Below are 21,844 nucleotides of genomic sequence, written 5' to 3'. Positions count from 1 at the left end.
ACGCTCGTCCCGCAGGTGTGATGGGGGAGAGTCGTCCCGCAGGTGTGAGAGAGAGAGGGACGCTCGTCCCGCAGGTGTGAGAGAGAGGGACACTCCTCCCGCAGGTGTGGGAGAGAGGAACGCTCGTCCCGCAGGTGTGATGGGGGAGAGTCGTCCCGCAGGTGTGGGAGAGAGGAACGCTCGTCCTGCAGGTGTGAGAGTGCGAGACTCTCATCCCGAAAGTGTGATGGGGGAGAGACACTCGTCCCACAGGTGTGGGAGAGAGGGGGATGCTCGTCCTGCAGGTGTGGGACAGGAGGAGAAGTTCTTGCGCACCAGGAATAGGTCCCTGTGGCAGAAGCCCGAGTTTGTGGGGAGTCCTTGCTGACTTTGAGGCTGCAAAGGTGCTTGGAGCTGGGTGTTACAGAATCTTCATGCCCACAGAATATGCAGTAATTGATGACCTTGGGGCCAATAGGGCCATGGACCTATATGTGAATATGCTGGGGTGAGTCTGCCTGCCTCCTCAGGGAGCTTGTCCTGCTTGTTCTCACCCTGTGCTAATCCCTTTACCATTACTTCTTACTTGTGGATACTTGTTTTATTGTCATTGATTCTCTGTATTTGCCTACTGAGAAAAAGTGGTAAGAATTTGTATGTAAAAGATGAGGTTAATTAGTGATTAATTTGCTCCAAGAGATGATGGTCTTAAAGGTATGTTTAAGGAAATTTGGAAGTCGTTTAAACAATGATTTGTATGAAAGACCTTTGCAGTATATTGATTGTATTTAGCATGTGAACTCACATATAGTATCAATTCTATTTAGTATTTCTGAAAGAGACTTATTGTGGAGTAGCAGCATGCCTGGAGGTTAGAAAAAGAACCAAAGGACCATTTGGTCTTTGCAGCAGGATTCAGGTGTGTCTTGACCTGACTAGTATGCAAATTTAGTTTTCTTTGAACATATCCCTGTGGTTAAAATAGAGGCACCAATATAAGTTTATGATTATCATAAATTAAACCATCAACTAACTACAGTCTGTGCCCACCGGCTAATCTTCTGATTAGAATCAGTTTCCCAAGTAGAAGTAACTTGAAAGAATGTGTGGAATTAAAATTTTTACTGTAGTTTTACAAATTAATAAATTCGCCTTTTAATTAATGTTTAAGTCTTTGTGAGTGAGCTTGGTATGAATTAGTACATCTAAGCCCTATCGAATCTAGGTTTACTGCCAAATTGAGTTTTTAGACTACAAAACTAAAAGGCAGATCCTGACATGTGACCATGCCAAGACTGTGTGTCCACATAAGGCTTTGCTTGCAAAGGTGACCTGTTGTCATAACATTCCCACTTAATCTCTCTCCATTTATTTGAAAACATTTCTTAAGCCAGGCACTTGTCTAAGCATAAGAGAAAAAATAGGAAATTTACCCTCAAAGAGCTTTCTGTCTAACTGAAGAAAAGACAAGTTATTAATTATATCTATATAGTATCTTGGGCCTTCAACATATAATAGGGCTCTATCTTGACATCTTTTTGAATCTTCAGATTTACTATAGCATTTATTTTCTCTTAAAATACTGTAAAATGTAACTTGGAAATGTAAATGATTCAGATCCTTGATTCTATAAATGCCAGATTTGAAGTCATTCATATTGATGCGGGGTCGGTGAGCCAAGAAGTCGAAAGAAAGATTTCTTAGACTCTTAAGATCTGGCAGTAGTGCTCTTTTATTTAGAGAATAGAATAGAATAGCATGGGGACAGGACCCATGGGCAGTCAGAGCTTCTGCTGCCGGCCTGGGGACAGGACCCATGAGCAGTCAGGCTGCTGCGTGGGGACAGGGCCCACGGGCAGGAGGAGCCGCTGCTGCTTCTGCTGCAAAGTTGGGTGGAGAGTAAGGCTAAATTTAAGGCATAGGTATGTGAGTTATCTCTTTACAAGACAAAGAATATGTAAAAAAGTTAAAATGGTATCAGTGCCTGTAGGGTCCGGCCATTTGGAGGTCCCACAACTTTTAGATAAGAATCAAACCAGATTGAGTAAATGGCAGAAGTCACAGCTTGAATTTTATCCTCAGCTAAAGAAAAAGGAGGATGGGGGGGGGGGCGGGTGGTCAGTTACATGAGGTTGCCAGACAGTAACCAACTTAAATTCTTGCCTCTGGCATTGATTAAGAGTTTCTAGAGATAAGGCCATCCCCCTTCTTTCTGGCACAGAGAGGGAGGCATCTTCACAGATAGAGGTTTTCCTTAGAATGTAAATCTTTCCCAACCAAGGGACAAGCAAATTCCACTCCTTAGAGCCTGCTTCTCATCTGTAGTTTTAAAGGTAACCAGCCTAAAAATCCTCGTCATAAACCGTGTTAAAATTAAGCAGCCTAAAAATCCTCATCAATATGATTATTAAAATAAATCGTACCATTTTTATCAAAGCTTATCTCAAAAAGCATTTACTATTATGGATGAATAATTTTTGCACTGATGGAAGTACCCAACATAGTAATTTCACACATCACTTTTTTCTACATTTACATTAAAGTGTATGTGGTTTTATTCTCAGATCTAAGCATTAGAGAAGTACAATGTTTCAATCCTTGGTATATCCTAAACTTTTATTTTCTGGTTAAGAACTCTCCTTTTCTTAAACTTTTCAACTGCTACAAATTTCCATCTCTGTAGCATTCGTGATTAGCTTTTTACTCAAGATAATTTTTTAATCACCTTAATTAAAATACAACATATACAATAAGCTGCAATGTTTAAGGTGAACAGTTTCATAGGTTTGGACTTGAATATACACCTAAGAAACCATTATCACAGTCAAGATAGTGAATGTATCCAACGTCTCCTAAAGTTTCCTGTGTCCCCTGGTAATCCCTTCCCACCCCTTCCCTCACTCCCCACCCAAATAACCAGTGATCTACTTTGTTATTGTGTTACCGCCCAAGGGGGCCCTCTGCTCGCCACAGGACACACCCATAGACTTGAGGCGAGCTGGTGGGAGAGAAAGGCTTTCTTTGTGATGGCTGGCTGGCAAGAGGGAAGATGGCGCACTCACAGAACCAAGACTGCAGGCGGTTGTGTCCCGGGCTGGTCTCTGGGTGGGGCCCCATCTGATCTCCAGGTGGGGGCAGACATCTGGTCCCAGTTCCTGATAGCCCTTTGTTTAGTGGATATGCATCAGAGACTGGAACAATGCCCTCGACCCAGATCTTTCAGTTGTCATTGATGATGGCTTATCAGCATAGGCTCTCTGCCCCCGGGGTCATCATGTTCCTGGAGAGATCAAAAGAACAAAGTTGTCACCTTAAAGTGGCTGGGAGGGACCACAAAATCTACAGAGCATCCCTGGGCTAGTTAATCAGAGGTCATTCAAAGTTACAATAGGGTCTCTTTTCTACAATATGGCTTCCCTTATGTCAACCTTGTGTTGAGCCAGGTTCAACTGGAGACTGCGTTATGTTTTTTTTAGGATTTTATGTAAATGGAACCAAGCAGTATATACTCTCTTTGGCTGGCTGCTTTCACTCAGCATGATTATTTTGAGATTTGTCTATGTTGTTGTGTATGTTACTAGTTCATTCCTTTTTAGTATTCCATTTTATAGCTATGCCACTGTTTGTTTATCCATTCACCTGCTGATAAACATTTGGGTTGTTTCCAGGCTTTTGTGTCATCTTTATTGAGATATAATTGGCATACCATACAGTTCACCTGTTAAAGTGTACAATTCATGGATTTTTAGCACACTCACAGAGTTGGGCAACCATCCGTGCAATCCATTTTCATCACCTCCTGTGATGAAAAAAACACTGCGTGTTAGCAGTCACTGCCCTACTCCAGACATGTATAAATGGAATCATATAATATATGGCCTATTGTGACTGGCTGCTTTTCCTTAGCATAAAGTTTTCAAGATTCATCCATGTGCTAGCATTAGCCTGCGTCAGTACTTTGTTTCTTTTTACTGCCAAATGATATTCCATTGTATGGACATAGAACATTTTGTTTATCCATTCTTTGGTTGATGGACATTTGGGTTGTTTCCAGTTTTTGCCTTTAATGAATAGCACTGCTATGAACATTCATTTACAGATTTTTGTGTGGACATATGTTTTCAGTTCTCTTAAGTATTTCTAGGAACAGAATTGCAAGGTCATAAGGTAACCCTGTGTTAAACATTTGGGGACCTGGCAGACTCTTTTCCAAAGTGGCTGCATCATTTTGCATTCCCATCAGTAACCTATGAGGATTCCAGCTTCTCCACATCTTTACCAACTCTTAGATACTATCTTTTTGATTATAACAATCCTAGTGGTTGTGAGGCTACCTATCATTGTGGTTTTGGTTTTCATTTCCCTAGTGACTAATAACGTTGGACATCTTTTTGTGTGCTTATTGGTCATTTGTATATCTTCTTTGGAGAAATATCTATTCAGATCCTTTGTCCCTTTTTTAATTGAGTTATCTTTTTATTTTTGAGTTATTTACATATTCTCTTTGTTTATGTATATAAATATATATATGTGGTTATATATAAACAAACAAGTCCCTTATCAGATTTGTAAATGTTTGTAAATGATTTATCTTTTCTCCCCTTCTCTGTATTGTCTTACAGCTTTCTTCGTGGTGTCCTTTGAAGTACAAAAGCTTTTAAGTTTGGTGAAATCCAGTTTATTTTTTTTTTCTCTTATGTTCTTGGTATTGTTATATAAGAAGACTTTGCCGAACACAAGGTCACAAAGATTTATTCTTAGGTTTCATTATTCCATTTTATCTCCTTAATTTTTACCAGATATAGAATTCTAAATCAACAGTTTCTCTCTGCGTACTTTAAATATGTCCCGCTGTCTCCTGTCATGCGTTGTTTCTCAAGAGACGTCTGCTGCCTTCTTATCTTTGTTTCTCTCTACGTAATCAGGGCTCTTTTTCCTCCAGCTACTTTTTAAGTTTCCTCTTTATCACTGCTTTTCTGCAATTTAATTAGGATGGGTCTTTGTGTTTTCTTCATATTTCTTGTGCTTGTGGTTCCTTGAAGCATCATGAATCTGTAAGTTTCTAGTTTTTGATGCGGGGTCGGTGAGCGGAGGAGTCGAAGGATAGATTTCTTAGACTCTTAAGATCTGGCAGTAGTGCTCTTTTATTTAGAGAATAGTGTAGCATGGGGACAGGACCCATGGGCAGTCAGAGCTTCTGCTGCCACTGCTTCTGCCGCCCCCGCTGGCATGGGGACAGGGCCCATGGGCAGGCAGGGCCGCTGCTGCTGCCCCCGCTGGCATGGGGACAGGACCCATGGGCAGGCAGAACTGGTGCGTGGGGACAGGACCCATGGGCAGTCAGAGCTCCTGCTGCTGCCCCCGCTGGCATGGGGACAGGACCCATGGGCAGGCAGAGCTGGTACGTGGGGACAGGACCCACCGGCAGTCAGAGCTCCTGCTGCTGCCCCGAGTTGAGGGTTAGGGCTAAATTTAAGGCGGTAGGTATGTGAGTCATCTCTTTACGAAGACAAAGGAAAGAACATGAAAAAAAGTTAAAATGGTATCAGTGCAGGTGGGGTCTGGTCATTGGGTGATCCCATGACTTTTAGACAAGAATCAAATCGGATTAAGTAAAGGTTAGAAAGGTTAGACGCCACCACCCTAAACCAGTTACATGAGATTGCCAGACAGCAACCAACTTAAGTTCTTGCCTTCCCCATTAAGAGCTTCTAGGGACAAGGTCATCTCTCCTCTTCTTCCTGGTACAGAGAGGGAGGCACCTTTTACAGATAGAGATTTACCTTACAAATGTAAATGTGTCCCAACAAGGGCAAGTTCCATTCCCCACAGCCTCCTTCCCTGTCCCAGTTTATCGAAAGCAATCAGCCCAAAACAATCCTGATGCCAAAGAGACATATCCTGGGGTGGCCAATTTCAGGTCCCTACAAGGTCATCCCCCCTTCCTTCACAAGTGCAAATGTCTCTCAAAAGGGCAAGCAAAATTCCAGTCCTCGAAGCCTGCTTCTCATCTGCAGTTTTAAAAGTAACCAGCCTAAAAGTCCTCATCATAAACCATTTTAAAATTAAGCAGCCTAAAAATCCTCATCAGTTTTCATCACATTTGAGAACTCCTTAGCAGTTATTTCTTCAAACATTTTTTTCTGCTTTCTCCCTCAGTCCCAACTCAAGTTACATGTATATTAGTCTGTTTAATGTTATCCTATAGCTCACTAATATTCTGTCCTTTTCTTTTTTCCTTTTTTGGGACCTAACTTCTACTAAAAATTAATTTGTTGTTTATTTGAAATTCAAATGTAACTGGGCATCCTGTATTTTGTCTGACAACCCTAGTCTAGACTCTCTTGGAACATGAAATTTGCTAGTGCAATGTAGGCTCCTGTTCTTACAGGTTTTGTGCTATTAGACAAGTTATCAAGATAGGTTTAGTTGCCACAGTTAGGATACTGGACAATTCGCAAGGGTGAGCTGATGTCACGTCTTGCAGCCTTTGTGCTAAAGCTCGTACAACTGGAGACACTGGGATTGCACTTAGTAGTTGAGAAATCGCAGTTGAGGGGAAATAAAGATTTTAGAAGCTAGAAATTGAGCACAACCTGGCAAACAGGTTCAGGGAGCTCCATAAATTGTTTTTAAAGGAAAATAAGATATTGTTTTTTCTATAATAACTGTTCTCATTATAAAAATAATATCATTGTAGGAAAAAAAGTAAAAAGAAGTTACTCCTAGTCACACTGATCCAGAGATAACCATTAATTAATTTTTAAACAGAAATATCAAGCCATTTCACTTCTTTGTCTTTTTATAATCTATATTAAAAAAGTATTGAATTAAATAATATCTAAAGTCCCTTCAGTGCTAAACGTGTGGTGGATAAAACATAGAGTTCTTTTGGTGGATTTTTGTAACCTGTCTTATCACTACCATTGAAACCCTTGATTAAGAATTTTACAAATACAGTTTTATCTGAGGTTCTGGTATGTGGAATACTTAGAATGCCTATTGCCCTTATTCACCGAGAATTGTTTTCTTACCACACGTCATGTCTTTAAACCATTCTTGTTATATAAGTCTATTGCAAAAGTTAAATAATATATAATTTAAGTCAGTAACTCGTAGAAGGAGCTGGCAGACTCTCATATCCAGTAAGTAAATTTTGCATCTTTTAAAGCTTCTTCGCCTTGCTCAGGATAGCCAAAGACATGAGGAGTCTTCTCTTTCATACTCTTTTTGCCTCTGGAACACTGTCTCGACACTCCCATCCGTGCTACTGATGAGGATTTTTAGGCTGCTTAATTTTAAAATGGCTTATGATGAGGATTTTTAGGCTGGTTAGTTTTAAAACTACAGATGAGATTCAGGCTCCAAGAAGTGGAATTTGTTTGCCCCTTTGTTGGGAAACATTTACATTTCTAAGGGAAACCTCTATCTGTGAACATGTCTCCCTCTCTGTGCCAGGAAGAAGGGGGAATGGTCTTATCACTAGAAGCTCTTAATGGGGAAGGCAAGAACTTAAGTTGGTTGCTGTCTGGCAATCTCATGTAACTGGTTTAGGGTGGTGGCGTCTAACCTTTCTAACCTTTACTTAATCCGATTTGATTCTTGTCTAAAAGTCATGGGATCACCCAATGACCAGACCCCACCCGCACTGATACCATTTTAACTTTTTTTCATGTTCTTTCCTTTGTCTTGTAAAGAGATGAATCATATACCTATGCCTTAAATTTAGCCCTAACCCTCAACTGGGGGCAGCAGCAGAAGCTCTGACTGCCCGTGGGTCCTGTCCCCGTGCCAGCGGGGGCAGCAGAAGCTCTGACTGCCCATGGGTCCTGTCCCCATGCTACACTATTCTCTAAATAAAAGAGCACTACTGCCAGATCTTAAGAGTCTAAGAAATCTTTCTTTCGACTCCTCGGCTCACCGACCCCGCATCACTACCATTCTCCTGGGCCACAGTTGAACGTTGTACTTCTAACCTAGTGAGATCTTTAAGCTCCTTGGTAACTGCTGGAAAAACTTAGTTTAAGTACTCTGAAACCAGAGGTTTCCATGTCCCCACAGGCATTTGATGAGGGTCTGTTCATTTTTTGACAGTTTTTACTCTGTTTCATTTTGGATTGTATGTATTACTAGGTCTTAAAATTCATTAATCTTTTCTTCTGCAATATGTAGTCGGCTCTTAATCCCATGCAGTATATTTTTAGTCTCTGACATGGTATTTTTCATTTCTAGAAGCTTGCTTTGAGTCTTTTCTTATATCTTCCATATTTCTCCTTAACATTCTCATGCTCTTCAGTACTTCTTGAACATATGGAATATGCCTATGTCACTTTTAACACCCTTGTCTTCTTATCATTGTTCACCTATATGTAATGTGTCTTTCTTCCTCTGACTGCTGTGAGATTTTTTTTCTTTATCTTGGATTTTAACAGTTTAATTATGACATGCCTAGGTGTAGTTTTCTTTGTATTTATCCTTCTTGGATATTTCTGATCTTCCTGGGTCTGTAGGTTGTTACTTTTAAAAATTATATTTGGAAATTTTTCACTCAGTATTTCTTAAACTTTGGCTATATAAAATAATGATAACAGTGCGTTGTTGGATTTAAAGAAAATGATAGAATTAAATACAAAGCAGTGTAAGTCAGGAGTGGGGGTTGTGATCCAGGTTCAATCATTCCAATGTCCGTGTATCATTTGGGAGGACAGTACAGGTACTGGTAACTCTAGACGTTGATGAGTTAAATGTGCACATTAAAATCTGTGTGATAATTTTTTAAAGTAACAAAATATGGTTTATAACTTTCAAGCTAGTACAGGGGGAAAATGGGATGAGAAAATTAATCAGCCCAAAAGAAGAGAAAAAGAAAATTAGAAAAAGAAGGACAAGTGGAAAATACAAAATAAGATGCAGGAACAAATCTATGTATATCAGTAATTATGACGTGGTGGGTTGTTGGTACAGATGGCAAGAATTCCTCCCAACTCTATGTGGATGCCCCTGTGCAGTGTGCCTTTGCCAGCCCTCCCAGCAAAGCTGGAGTAGAGAGGAGCCGCCCCAGCTCAGAGCTCCTGGTCCATTCAGCTGCCAGTGGAGCCTCCGAATGACTGTTAGCCGAACCCAGCTCAACCTGCTGACCTGAGCATTAGGAACAAGGAAAACTGGTTATTTTCATTCACTAAGTTTGAGTGTTCTACAGCAATAGATCACTAGTACATTGTTAAATGTAAATATATTAAATGTACCAGTTAAAAGATAAAGATAGGAAGACTGGGTTTTAAAAATCCAGCCATATACGAGAGGCACATGTAAAGCCTAAAGATAGAGAAAGGTTGAAAATAAAAGGATGGAAAATGATCTCAAGCAAATACCAACCAGAATGCTGGGATAGCTTTTACATGAAATAGACTTTAAGGAAAAAGCATTACTAGGGATAGAGTGTTCTCTAATAATGAACAAAACTGTAATTTGCTAAGAATATGTAGTAATTCTGAACTTGTATGTATCTAATGCCCCAGCCTAAAATATATAAGGCAAAAATTGATGGAACTACAAGGAAAGGTTAGAGATTTCACATCAGAATGATCTTTCAATTAAACATCACTCTTAATAATTGATAAATCACCCAGGAGAAAAAAATCAGTAAGGATGCACAAGATTTGAACAATAACTGACAAGCTTCTCTAATGGGCACATATAGGTCACTGCCACCAGTAACTTTGAGATAGACATTCCTTTTAAGCAAACGTAGGGCATTTATAAAACTTGACTACATGTTTTACAATAAAGCAAGACTCAACAAATTTCAAAGGATATCAAAAACTACATATTAGAAATCAATAACAAACATAACTAGGAAGCTCCCTCATGTTTGAAAATTAGGAAACTTGTTTCTAAGTAAATCAAAGAAGAAATCATGATGAAAATTAGAAAATATTGAGAATAGAAGAATAAATAGTGTACACATCACAACTTTGGGGTGTGTGGTACTTAGAAGGCAGTGTGTCATCTCATATGTTTACAGTTGAAAAAAGTGGAAAATCAATTAAGCATACAACCTAAGTATGAAAAAGGAGAAAAACTAAGAAAATAGAAGGATGAAAACAATAAAAATAGCAGAAATTTTTGAAATACAAAATTTCCAACAGTGAGGAATGATAAAATGTTCTTTGCAAAGACTAGTAAAATGGACACATGCCTGGCAAGATTCATCAGACAAAAAAATATATGGCCCACATAAACAATTTTAGAAATGAAAATGGATGCATAACTACAGATGCTACACAGAACAAAAAGCTAACTATATACAAGTAAATTTAAAACTGGATGAAACAGATAAACTTATGGAAAAATTTAACTTGCCGAAGTTGACTCAAGAATAAATAGAAAACTTGAGTAATGCCCTAATATTTAAAGAAATTAGATTAAAGTTAAAAATATTCTCACATTGGAAACACCAGTACCAGATGGAGTTCTGCCAAGCATCCTGGAACAAATCATCTCCCAGACTATTCCACAGTATGTAAAAATAGACAACATTCCCTAACTCATTCTAGGAGGCTAGCATAACCTTGATACCTGACAAGAAGAAAATTAGAAACAATTATACACCAATCTTACCCACAAGCATAGTGTTGAAAGTTCTCCTTTTAAGGTTAGAAATAGGGTGAGAATCCCAGCTATCAGCTCTTCTATTCAACATTGTACTGGAAGTTCTAGCCAAAATAGAAGGCAGGAAAAGGATTAGAAGGGGAGAAATAACTGATTATTTGCAGATATGACTGGCCATGCAGGATTACCATCCCCACCCCACCACCCAAATGGATTCATCATTAGCATTATTAAGGTTTTGGTTAAAAATCACTTGTATTTACATAGACAAGAAGTAGGTAGAAAATAGAATTTTAAAAAGGTAGCAAGAGTGACGTCAGCAACATGGTGACGTGAGCTGTTCCCTTTGTCTCTCCTCCTTTGACCTACAACTAAATGGACACTCACTGATCAGTGGAGGACACCCACACAGCACCTCAGAACGCCTGAGAGACCCATGCAGCTGTACTTCTGAAGGGGGATGGACTACCCCCAAGGAGGTGGTGGAGATAGGTGAGCACTCTCCAGCCCGCCAGCAGCCCTGCACACGTGTGCTTTCCTGGCTGGAACACTCATAGCACTGCTGCAGCCCCAAGAGTGGGTGTGTGCCTTGGTGCGACTGCAAGAACAGGTGACGACAGCCCTGAGCCCCCACATGATTGCTTTCTTGTCTGGTGGGAGAGCCTACAGTGCCACTGTGGTTGCTAGGGAGCAGCCCAAGCTTGGACCCAGGGTGGAGGGCCTGCCAACCAAGCACAATGGCTGGTGCAACCTAGGAGGAGACGGTGGTTGATCTGCGTGCCTGGGTGAACGAGTTCCTGGCTGCTGTGAATGCCCATAGTACTGCTACAGCCCTGGGCAGGGGGTAGGGGGTCGTCTCAGTGGGACTATGGAAGCCAGCGGCAGCATCCCTGAGATCCTGCGTGATCGCTTTCTCGTCCAGTAGGAGACCACCCCGCACACACACCCAGGGCTGCTGCAGTCACAGGGAGTGCCCCAGGCTTGGACAGGCACAGCTGACAGGGATTGCGGTGGGCTCAGAATGCACAGCTCCTGCCCACCCCCCGCCAGTGGCAGCAGGTGGAATCTGCGACCAGGTACTATCGCTATGTGAAGCCACCACTGCACCCCATCAAATAGTATGAAGTACATTAATACTCCAGACCAGAATGAAAAAGACACACACCCAGAAATCAATCCTGAAGGCACAGAATCTACAATCTAAGTGACAGAATTCAAAATAGCTATCATAAAAAACAAGTTACAAGAGAATTCAGAAAAACAGTTCAATGAAATCAGGAACAAAATTAAGGAACAGAGGCAATTCTTCACAAAGGAGATTGAAGCTATAAAGAAAAACCAATCAGCAATGTTGGAGATGAAAGCACAAAGAATTAGATAAAGAAAAATCTCGAGTCCTTGAATAACAGAGCTGATATTATGGAGGATAGAATTAGCAATTTAGAGAATAGGAATATAGAAATGCTTCAGATGGAGGAAGAGAGAGAATGAGGACTAAAAAGAAATGAAGAAGTTCTCCAAGAAATATCTGACTCAAGAAATGCAACATTTCTTATTTGAGGATTATAGGTATTAAGGATTATAGGTATCCTAGAGGGAGAAAGGAGCAGAGACCTTGTTCAAAAATATAACAACTGAGAAATTCCAAAATCTGGGGAAGGAACTGGAATTACAGGTAAAATAAGCTAATAGAACTCCTAATCACATCAATGTAAAAAGATCTTCTCCAAGGCATATATTAGTAAAACTGGCAAAAGTCAATGACAAAGAAAAAATATTAAGGGCAGCAAGACAGAAGAAAATAACTTACAAAGGAACCCCTATCAGGCTTTCAGTGGATTCTCAGCAGAAACCTTATAGGCTAGGAGAGAGTGGAATGATATATTCGAAATTCTGAAAGATGAAAACTTTCAGCCAAGAATACTGTAGCCAGCAAAAATATACTTTGGATATGATGGAGAAATAAAAACTTTCCCAGAAAAACAAAAGCTGAGGGCTGGCCCAGTGTTGTAGCAGTTATGTGTGCACGTTCCGCTTCGGTGGCCTGGGGTTCGCTGGTTCGGATCCTGGGTGCAGACACAGCAGCACTTGGCAAGCCATGCTGTGGTAGGCATCCAACATGTAAAGTAGAGGAAGATGGGCACGGATGTTAGCTCAGGGCCAGTCTTCCTCAGCAAAAATAGGAGGATTGCCAGCAGATGTTAGCTCAGAGCTAATCTTCCTCAAAAAAAAAGTAAAAACAAAAGCTTAGGGAGTTCATTGCCACAAGACCCCACCTACAAGATATAATCAAGAAGATCCTCATACCTGAAAAAAAGAAGAGTTTACAAAGTCTTGAACAAGGAGAGAGACAAAATCAGAAAATTGCAACTCTCCACCAGAACACATTAGCAAACACTTAATTATACCATTAAAGATAAAGGGAAGGAAAACATCAAGATTAAATATAATCACTTCATTTTAACCACACAATCACAACACAAAACGAAATAAGTTATGACAACAACTTAGAAGGGGAAGAGGAAAGAGATGGAACCTGGTTAGACTAAGGGAGTAAAAGGGTATCACAAAATGGACTATCTCATCTATGAGATCTTTTATACAAACAACCCGGTAACCTCTACACAGAAAATCAGAAGAGAGACACAAATGACAAATAAAGAGAAAACTGGGAAAACCATCATAGAGAGCCACCAAAGTGAATTGGCAGTCTGAAATACATGGGCAAGAAACAAGGGAAATACAGAACAACCAAAAAACAAGTGATAAGATGGCAGCATTAAGCCCTCATATATCAGTAATCACTCTAAATGTAAATGGATTGAATTCCCCAATCAAAAGACACAGAGTGGCTGGATGGATCAAAACCCAATGATGTTCTTCACAGAAATAAAACAAAGAATCCTAAAATTCATATGGGGCAACAAAAGACCCCAAATAGCTGAAGCAATCCTGAGAAAAAAGAACAAAGCTGGAGGCATCACAGTCCCTGACTTCAAAATATGTTACAAAGCTACAGCAATCAAAACAGCATGGTACTAGTACAAAAACAGACACACACATCAATGGAACAGAATTGAAATCCCAGAAGTAAAACCACACATCTTTCACCATACACAAAAATTAACTCAAAATGGGTTAAAGCCTTGCAGGTAAGATGTGAAGCCATAAAACTCCTAGGAGAAAATATAGGCAGTACACTCTTTGACATCAGTCTTAGATGGATGTTTGAAATACCATGTCTACTCGGGTAAGGGAAACAAAAGAAAAAATAAACAAATGGGACCTCATCAGACTTAAGAGCTTCTGCAAGGCAAAGGAAACCATGAACAAAACGAAAAGAAAACCCACCAACTGGGAGAAAATATTTGCGGATCATATATTTGACAAGGGGTTAATCTCTAAAATAGATAAAGAACTCATACAACTCAACAACAGCAAAACAAACAATCCTATCAAAAGGGCAGAGGTCGTGAACAGACATGTTTCCAAAGAAGATATACAGATGTCCAACAGGCACATGAAAAGATGTTCATCATCACCAATCATCAGGGAAATGCAAATCAATACCACCTTACACCTGTTAGCATGGCTGTAATTACTAAGAAAGAAACAATTGTTGGAGAGATGTGGAGAAAAAGGAACCCTCATATGCCGCTGGTGGAAATGCAAACTGGTGCAGCCACTATGGAAAACAGAATTGAGATTTCTCAAAAACTTAAAAGTGGAAATACCATATGACCCAGCCATCCCACTACTGGGTATTTATCCAAAGAACTTGAAATCAACAATTCAAAGAGACCTATGCACCCCTAAGTTCATTGCAGCATTATTCACAGTAGCCAAGATGTGGAAGCAACCCAAGTGCCCATTGACTGATGAATGGATAAAGATGTGGTGTGTGTGTGTGTGTGTGTATATATATATATATATATATATATACACACACACACAGACAGACACATACACACACACAATGGAATACTACTCATCCATAAAAAAGACAAAATCGTCCTATTTGCAACAACATGTATGGAATTTGAGAGTATGATGTTAAGCAAAATAAGCTAGACAGAGAAAGACAAACACCACATGATTTCACTCATGTGGAAGATAAACCAATACATGGACAAAGAGAATAGATTAGTGGTGACCAGAGGGGAAGGGGGTTGGGAGGTGGGCGTAAGGGGTAAATGGTCACATATATGGTGACTGACAATAATGTACAACGTGAAATTTCACAATGTTATAAACTGTTACAACCTCGGTAAAATTAAATTTAAAAAGGTAACAAAAATATAAAGCACTTAGAAATAAATCTAACAAAAGCCAAATCAAAAAAACCCTTATAGAGAAAATTGGAAAACTATTGAAAAGCATCAAAAAGACCTAAACATATCATGTTCAGAGATCGTAGGACTCAATATCATAAAGACGTCAATTCTCAAATTGATCTGTAGAGTCAATGCAATTACAATCCAAATCACAACAGGTTTCTATGTGTGTAAGTATGTATATATTTGTGGACTTTCATGAGCTGATTCTAAAATTTATATTGAAAAGCAGAGGACCAAGAGTGACCAGGATGTTTCTGAAGAAAAAGAACAAGATGGAGGAACTCCACTTGCCATATATCAAGTCTTATTAATAAGCTGCAGTGATTAAAACAGTGGGATATTGACTCAGGGATAATCCAATTGATCAATGGAACGAATTCGAGAATCCCAAAACAGATCCACGCATGTATGGAAATTTAACTTGTGACAATATCAGCAGGGAGAGGATGGGCTTTTCAATAAACAGGACTAGGACAATTGGTTATTTATATGGGAAAAATCAGAATTGGACCACTGCCTCACACTCTACACAAAAATCAATTCCTGCTGGAGTAAAGACTTAAATGTGGAAGCAAATTGTAAAACATTTAGGAGACTATATAAGAAAACATCTTTAAGTTTGGGGGTAAGGAAAATTTTAATATACAAACAGTATAAATGGAAAAGATTTTAAAGTTGATTACATTAAGAGTGTGTGTTCATCAAAAGACACCAGGAATAAAATGGAAAGAAACCACAAACGGGGAAATGATATTTGTACCTCATGTATGAAAAGATTGTGTTCTTTGAGCTTTAGCGGGAGGAAGAACTAGAGTTTAGTAGAGAGTGAGTGGGTTTGTGTGTGGGGTTTGTTTTGGATGAGAGAGATTTTGAGCATATTTGTTGATGGGAAGAAGGAAAGACTGGAAATACTAGAGAAAGATGGAACAATTGATGGAGTGGGAGCCTTGAAGAACCGAGAGGATTTATGGAATCCAAAATACATGGAGAACACCTCAGACATTTAAGCTTTATCTTATAAATACAATCGTGTACCACATAACGACATTTTGGTCAATGACGGATCGCATATGTGGCCCCATAATGTTAGTACATTTAGCCCAGGTGTAGTAGGCTATACCATCTAGGTTTGTGTAAGTACGTTCTGTGATGTTTACACGAGGACAAAATTGCCTAACGACGCATTTCTCAACGTATCCCCATCTTTAAGTGATGCATGACTGTATCTCAGAGTGTTGACTATCTGTATCATTCCCCTTGCTCTCCTCAAAGCATACATAGACTTCTACAGCTAGTATTTGTCCAGTCCTTTTCTGTGCCAGGCATGCTGAGGATGCAGTGGCAAGCAAAATCAGAGCCAGGCTCTGCCTCATAAGTTTACAGTTTATTGGTGGAAACAGACATTAATTTAAACGTAGATTTTGTTGTTTGTAGGACTTTTGCATTTTTTTATACTTTATTTTTAAAATTTATTTGCTTGACTGGTTAACAAGAAGGAAATGGACGAAACCCAGATTTCCTTCTTAGAATAGGGATTAATACGAGGAATCTGTTTGACCTTCACTAATTGAAGCCGTGTGCCAAAACGCCAGTCACTGTAGCTGACTGTTGCCTCGTTGCCCCTTTTCTCCCTCATGAAGCCCAGCAAGCTCTTTGTGTGGAGCAGTGAGCTGTGTGTGGTTCCTGTTACTTGAGGATCATGCAGAGAGCTTCGCGTCTGAAGAGAGAGCTGAACCTGTTAGCCACAGAGCCGCCCCCAGGCATCACATGCTGGCAAGATAAGGACCAAATGGATGATCTGCGAGCTCGTAAGTATCGCATCATGCCTCTGATGAGTCATGACCCTCCTGAAGGTTGTGCTGAATTTCAGACGTTTGTATATTCTAGTAAAGCAGGGAATAGTCTCGAGGTCACAGTGCCCTGCCATCTTCCTGCCCTCGTTTGTTTACATTATAAAAGGTTGGCTTGACGTTTCTTCCTGGGCCTTGTATTACACCTTCTGCTGACTGATAGCCCAGACTTGAGCATGAGCTCTGAAGCAGTGTTTAGACCAAAGATCCCCATCTCAAATATCTGTCAGGCCAGACCGGAAACAGAAATGACTAGAATACTGTAGCCAAACAAAACACGTCTGCAGCTGGTATCTGATCTGTGGCCAGCCTCTTGCAGTTCTGTTTCAGATCTTGTGTGCCCTTCATTGACACCATCACCTGCTGGGGACAGTGGTGCATTGTGTGAGGACTTGTTGAGGCCCCGAGAGAGAATTGCTGTCCAGGACCCAGCCCCGCTATTAGGACCGCAGACCTCAGGAGGTCCATGTGGTGTGGGAATTCAAATCATCCGATTCCCTTTTAACTTCTTCTTTTTTTCTTTTAAGAAATAGTAGGTGGGACCAACACACCTTATGAAAAAGGTGTTTTCAAGCTGGAAGTTATCGTTCCTGAGAGGTTAGTGTGAATTAGATTCTAAACTTAGGGGTAAAGCACGGTTAGTGGAAGACGGCGCAGTGTGGTAGAGTGTTAAAGGTAGGCGTTCAAGGACCCGGATTTTAGTCCTTGTCTTATGACTTAATGTGACCTTAGGCAAGTTATTTTCTCTCTCTGGACTTCAGTTTCCTTCTCTAAAATTGAGCTAGATCAGATTTAAGGACCCTCCTTTTTCATTGTGGTAAAACATGCATAAAATTTAAACCGTTTTAAGTGTAAGGTTCAGTGGCATTAAAGACATTCACATTGTTGTGCAGCCGTCTCCAGAACCTCTTCATCCTCCCAAACTGAAACTCCATCCCCATTAAACAGGAACTCCCCACCCGACTCCCCCGGCCCCTGGCAGTCACCATTCAACTTTCTGTCTCCACGTTAAGGCCCTTTCAATTCAAGCCTCCTTTAAGGCTCTCACCAAGTGAGTGGTGGAGTTTTGTGCAGAGTGGGGAAGGGAAGAGATGGACGTCCAACCCTTGACGTGTAGACATCTGCTCACCAGGCCAGATCCTGGCCAAACACGGTAAAGTGCTGAGAGAAGCAGCTTAATAATCATGTGGTGCATCAGTTCTGAAGATAGACTGCAGATTCCCAAGGTTTATGTTCTGCTAAAGAGACGTAATAACCAATGCAAGGTACAATCTTAGTCGGATCCTGGTCTCAAAACCCGTCTGTAAGAAAACTGGGGGGACAGTTGAGGAAACTGAATAGTAGATGATATTGGGGAATAGTTTTGTCTTTTTTCAGAGGTATGCTGATCATATTGCAGTTATATAGGAGAATGACTCATGCTGACGTGTTTAGACGGTGAAGTGGCTTGATCAAGTGGTGGTATATGAGTGTTATTTCAACTTTTCTATTGTTTGTAACTTTTCATCATAAAAATTTGGAGGGAGAAAAGGTTTGCCTCTCACAGGCTGTCTTCCTGACCAGACAACAAGAAGCTGTTTATATGTATTAAGAAGCAATATTATAATGAAAATTCCCTATTGTCCTGGGCTTTCACAGGTACCCATTTGAACCTCCTCAGATCCGATTTCTGACTCCAATCTATCATCCAAACATTGATTCCGCTGGAAGGATATGTCTCGATGTTCTCAAACTGCCGCCCAAAGTGAGTGGTGGGTCAGGGGTTGACTGTAGCACTCTGTGGTCCTCGTCTGTAAGACCTGAAATTACAGTATCACATCGTTAGTAAGACAAAAGTAGCTACCTGTCTGTCTGTGTAGGGAGCCTGGAGACCATCCCTCAACATTGCGACTGTGCTGACTTCCATTCAGCTGCTCATGTCAGAGCCCAACCCCGACGACCCGCTCATGGCTGACATAGTGAGTATACGCGCTTCCTCTGCGCCGCGTCCAGCCTTCTCGCTGTCCCGGCTCCATTTCTGAGGAAGCAGTAGCCGCTGGAGCTTACCACTGCGAATCTTTTCTCTCTCCATTGACGCTTCTCTGATTTCCTCCCAGTCCTCAGAATTTAAATATAACAAGCCAGTCTTCCTCAAGAATGCCAGGCAGTGGACGGAGAAGCATGCAAGACAGAAGCCGAAGGTATGATGTTGTGCAGCCCTGATTTTGCACCTGTTGCTAGTCCGTAAGTGTGTGTGTATAGATGCATAAGTATTTATTAGATTTGCCGAATTTGTACTATACTGTGGAATGGCTAGTTGATCTTTTTCTCCTATCACAACCTTTTAAATTATTATTCAGCAAAGTAGCCTAGTAGCTCAGCCAAGTCGATTTTTTCCTAACAGTTGACAACACCAGAGGGCAGGCAGCATCTACTTAATTGTTTTCGCATTCTTGGGGTAGTATGGAGAGATGAGAGGTGACTCATTCTGTTTTCTAAGTTTTCTTTTTTAACACTGATAAAGGACTACGGGCAGGAATTGGGAAGCAGTTAGAGGGGCAGGGGAAAGGGGAAGATTGACATTTCTTTTGGGACCCTTCATGGAAGAAAGGAGAAGGAAAAACTTCCCCAGTGGCAGTTGATAGGGTTTCCTCATTTAACAAAACAAATTGCAGGAACACAGAGATTAGCACATTCTGGTTCTTACTGAGTTATAACGTCTTTTAGACGGAGTTAAGTAGCAGTTATGTGTTACTCGTGCAAAGAAATAAAAAACTGAAATACATTCATGCGTTGCTTAACGATGGGGCCATGTTCTGAGAAATACCTCCTTAGTCGATTTCGCTGTTGTGTGGACATCAGAGAGGGTGCTTGCGCAAACCTGGATGGTGTAGTCTTCTGCACAGCCAGGCTACATGCTGTTAATCTTAGTGGACCACTTGTGTACGTGGTCTGTCATCGACCAGAATGTCCTTCTGCGGCGTGTGACTGTACAAAAGATTGAGGAAGGCGCCTTTGGAGGGAGTATATACGAGAGGCAACACAGAGGTGCTTGGAAACATCATCACAGAGCTTCATTGTCCTCCCTGGTGCCGTGTGAGCCTCGTGGTATTTTACACTATCTGCTCCTCCTTAGGCCGATGAGGAGGAGACGCCTGATGATCCAGCAGAGGCCAGAGGCTCAGAAGTCCACAACACCGCACAGAAAAGGAAAGCCAGGCAGCTGGGCGGCACGGAGAAGAAATTCTGTCCTGGTGTCTAGGGGCTCTGTCCGCTCCGTCTTCCTTAATCCATTCTTTGCCAAGATGGCCTGATTTGCCTACCTTGGTTGAATGTTTTCTTTGTATTTGATGACATTATCATTTTCATATCCTATAAAACAGGTCTTGTGTATTTATGTATTCTGCTCTACATTGGTTCTCTGAGGGTAGTTTGTTTTATTTAGCTTGTACATACGTATTTTGAAACCTTTTAAACCTGAAAAATAAATAATAATTTAATGTTGAGTATGTGTTTATCCTGAATGTGTGTCTGGGAGCAGACTGGCCAGAGAGCTATACAATAAGAATGTTAAGATATTTGGAATTGTTGTCCTTTATTTTGCCCACTTGCCAACATCGCTAGGGACATTGAATGTTGACATAGACGTAAGATAGCTGTTAGAAACAGTTCAGTTGCCACCAGGCCTTCAGGGACTCCAGGTTTCCAGAAGTCCTGTCACAATGTGGGAATAAGGTAATGTGCCCTTTTTTAGTTTTTTTGCAGTGTTCAAGTTTTGCGATTTACATAGCTGGTCAGAACTACTGGGGTACAATCTTTGTTTGTCCGACAAATAGTTATTGAACACCTGCTGTGTGGCAAGTTTGTGCTAGTGTTTTAGAATATAATGGTGAGGAATCAGGCATGGGATTAACCAAATAGTCCCACACATTTAAATAGGGGCTTTTACGATCCCTTTCTGTCCCTAGCTTCATTTCTGAACTACTCTGGACGGCGGGGTGCCAAACTTGAATCCCCTTGGCATGATTTTATAATATGCTTGGACTTGTCTTTATTATTCTTTAGATGACAGAGAAAACAGATTTGAGCAGAAATCAGTTGAAGTAGAAAGAGGTTGCCCCTGCTGGGACCAGCCCAGTGGCTCAGCGGTTAAGTGCACACATTCTGCTTCTCGGCAGCCTGGGGTTCACTGGTTTGCATCCCGGGTGCGGACATGGCACTGGTTGGCAAAAGCCATGCTGTGGTAGGCGTCCCACATATAAAGCAGAGGAAGATGGGCACGGATGTTAGCTCAGGGCCAGTCTTCTTTAGCAAAAAGAGGAGGATTAGCAGCAGATGTTAGCTCAGGGCTAATCTTCCTCATAAAAATAAAAAAGATGTTGCCCCTGCTGAGACAAAGACTGAGGAATGCAGACATTAGGACTGTCCACGCAGGGAAACAAAGACTGTAAGGTCCTGTTCACACAGCATCCCAGTGTAGTGACTTTCTACCTGGGCTAGGCACCATGCGTGGAAAACGTGTCTGCATTTTCCGTTCATTCACCTGTGAAGTACCCGTGTCCTTCACTCAGCAGCAGCCTGCCACACAGCGTGTGGCGTTGGACTCGTGGCAAACAAGACAAGTGTGAATTTATACAATCTATTAATGACATGATGGCATAAACTGAAAATAGAAATTTCCTTTGTATCCCCTACTTCATAAATTTCCAACTTTACAGAATTCTTGAACCTACTTCTCAAAATCAGTTACCGTTCTCTTTTGAAAGCCCAGGAGTTAATTTATTCCAGGCTTGTCTCCTATCCCCACGTGTACTGAAGTCAGATTTGGGGTTCCTAGATACTACTAGCATATCACCTGGGATGCTTTCCTTTGTGAGTGAGCTCCAGCCCAGACTGGCAGTAAGACCGAGGGAGCTTCTTTGCCTTCCTCCTCCTAAAGGGGAAGCCGGGGCAGGGGGAGCAGCGGGATGGTGGATTCCTAGGCTCAACATCGGCATCAAGATTTCAGTCTCCACCCTCCCTCCAGGGTAACAACTTTCCCTTGGGCTGTCTGCGCCTCAGGCTTACTCCGCTCCGAGTGACCACCAG

The 21,844-nt window shown here is 41.1% G+C and overlaps 1 protein-coding gene across 4 annotated transcripts in view; it reads left to right on the top strand.

Annotated features, from left to right (window-relative positions):
* Window positions 1-20,262, top strand: part of UBE2T (ubiquitin conjugating enzyme E2 T) — a 21,027-nt gene extending 765 nt beyond the window's left edge. For all 4 annotated transcript variants that reach the window (XM_046679193.1, XM_046679194.1, XM_046679192.1 and 1 more), the window contains exons 2-7: window positions 16,568-16,735; window positions 17,305-17,374; window positions 18,416-18,521; window positions 18,637-18,735; window positions 18,874-18,957; window positions 19,893-20,262. In XM_046679193.1, coding sequence (XP_046535149.1) covers window positions 16,627-16,735; window positions 17,305-17,374; window positions 18,416-18,521; window positions 18,637-18,735; window positions 18,874-18,957; window positions 19,893-20,018 — 594 coding nt within the window. In that variant the 5' untranslated portion in view covers window positions 16,568-16,626 and the 3' untranslated portion in view covers window positions 20,019-20,262. The remainder of the gene's footprint in view (window positions 1-16,567; window positions 16,736-17,304; window positions 17,375-18,415; window positions 18,522-18,636; window positions 18,736-18,873; window positions 18,958-19,892) is intronic.
* The last annotated feature ends 1,582 nt before the right edge of the window (window positions 20,263-21,844 follow it).

The sequence above is a fragment of the Equus quagga genome, chromosome 12, assembly GCF_021613505.1.
Source record: "Equus quagga isolate Etosha38 chromosome 12, UCLA_HA_Equagga_1.0, whole genome shotgun sequence".
Classification (NCBI taxonomy): Eukaryota; Metazoa; Chordata; class Mammalia; order Perissodactyla; family Equidae; genus Equus; species Equus quagga.
Note: the sequence above shows the minus strand (reverse complement) of the source record. Positions and strands in the feature narration are given on the sequence as shown.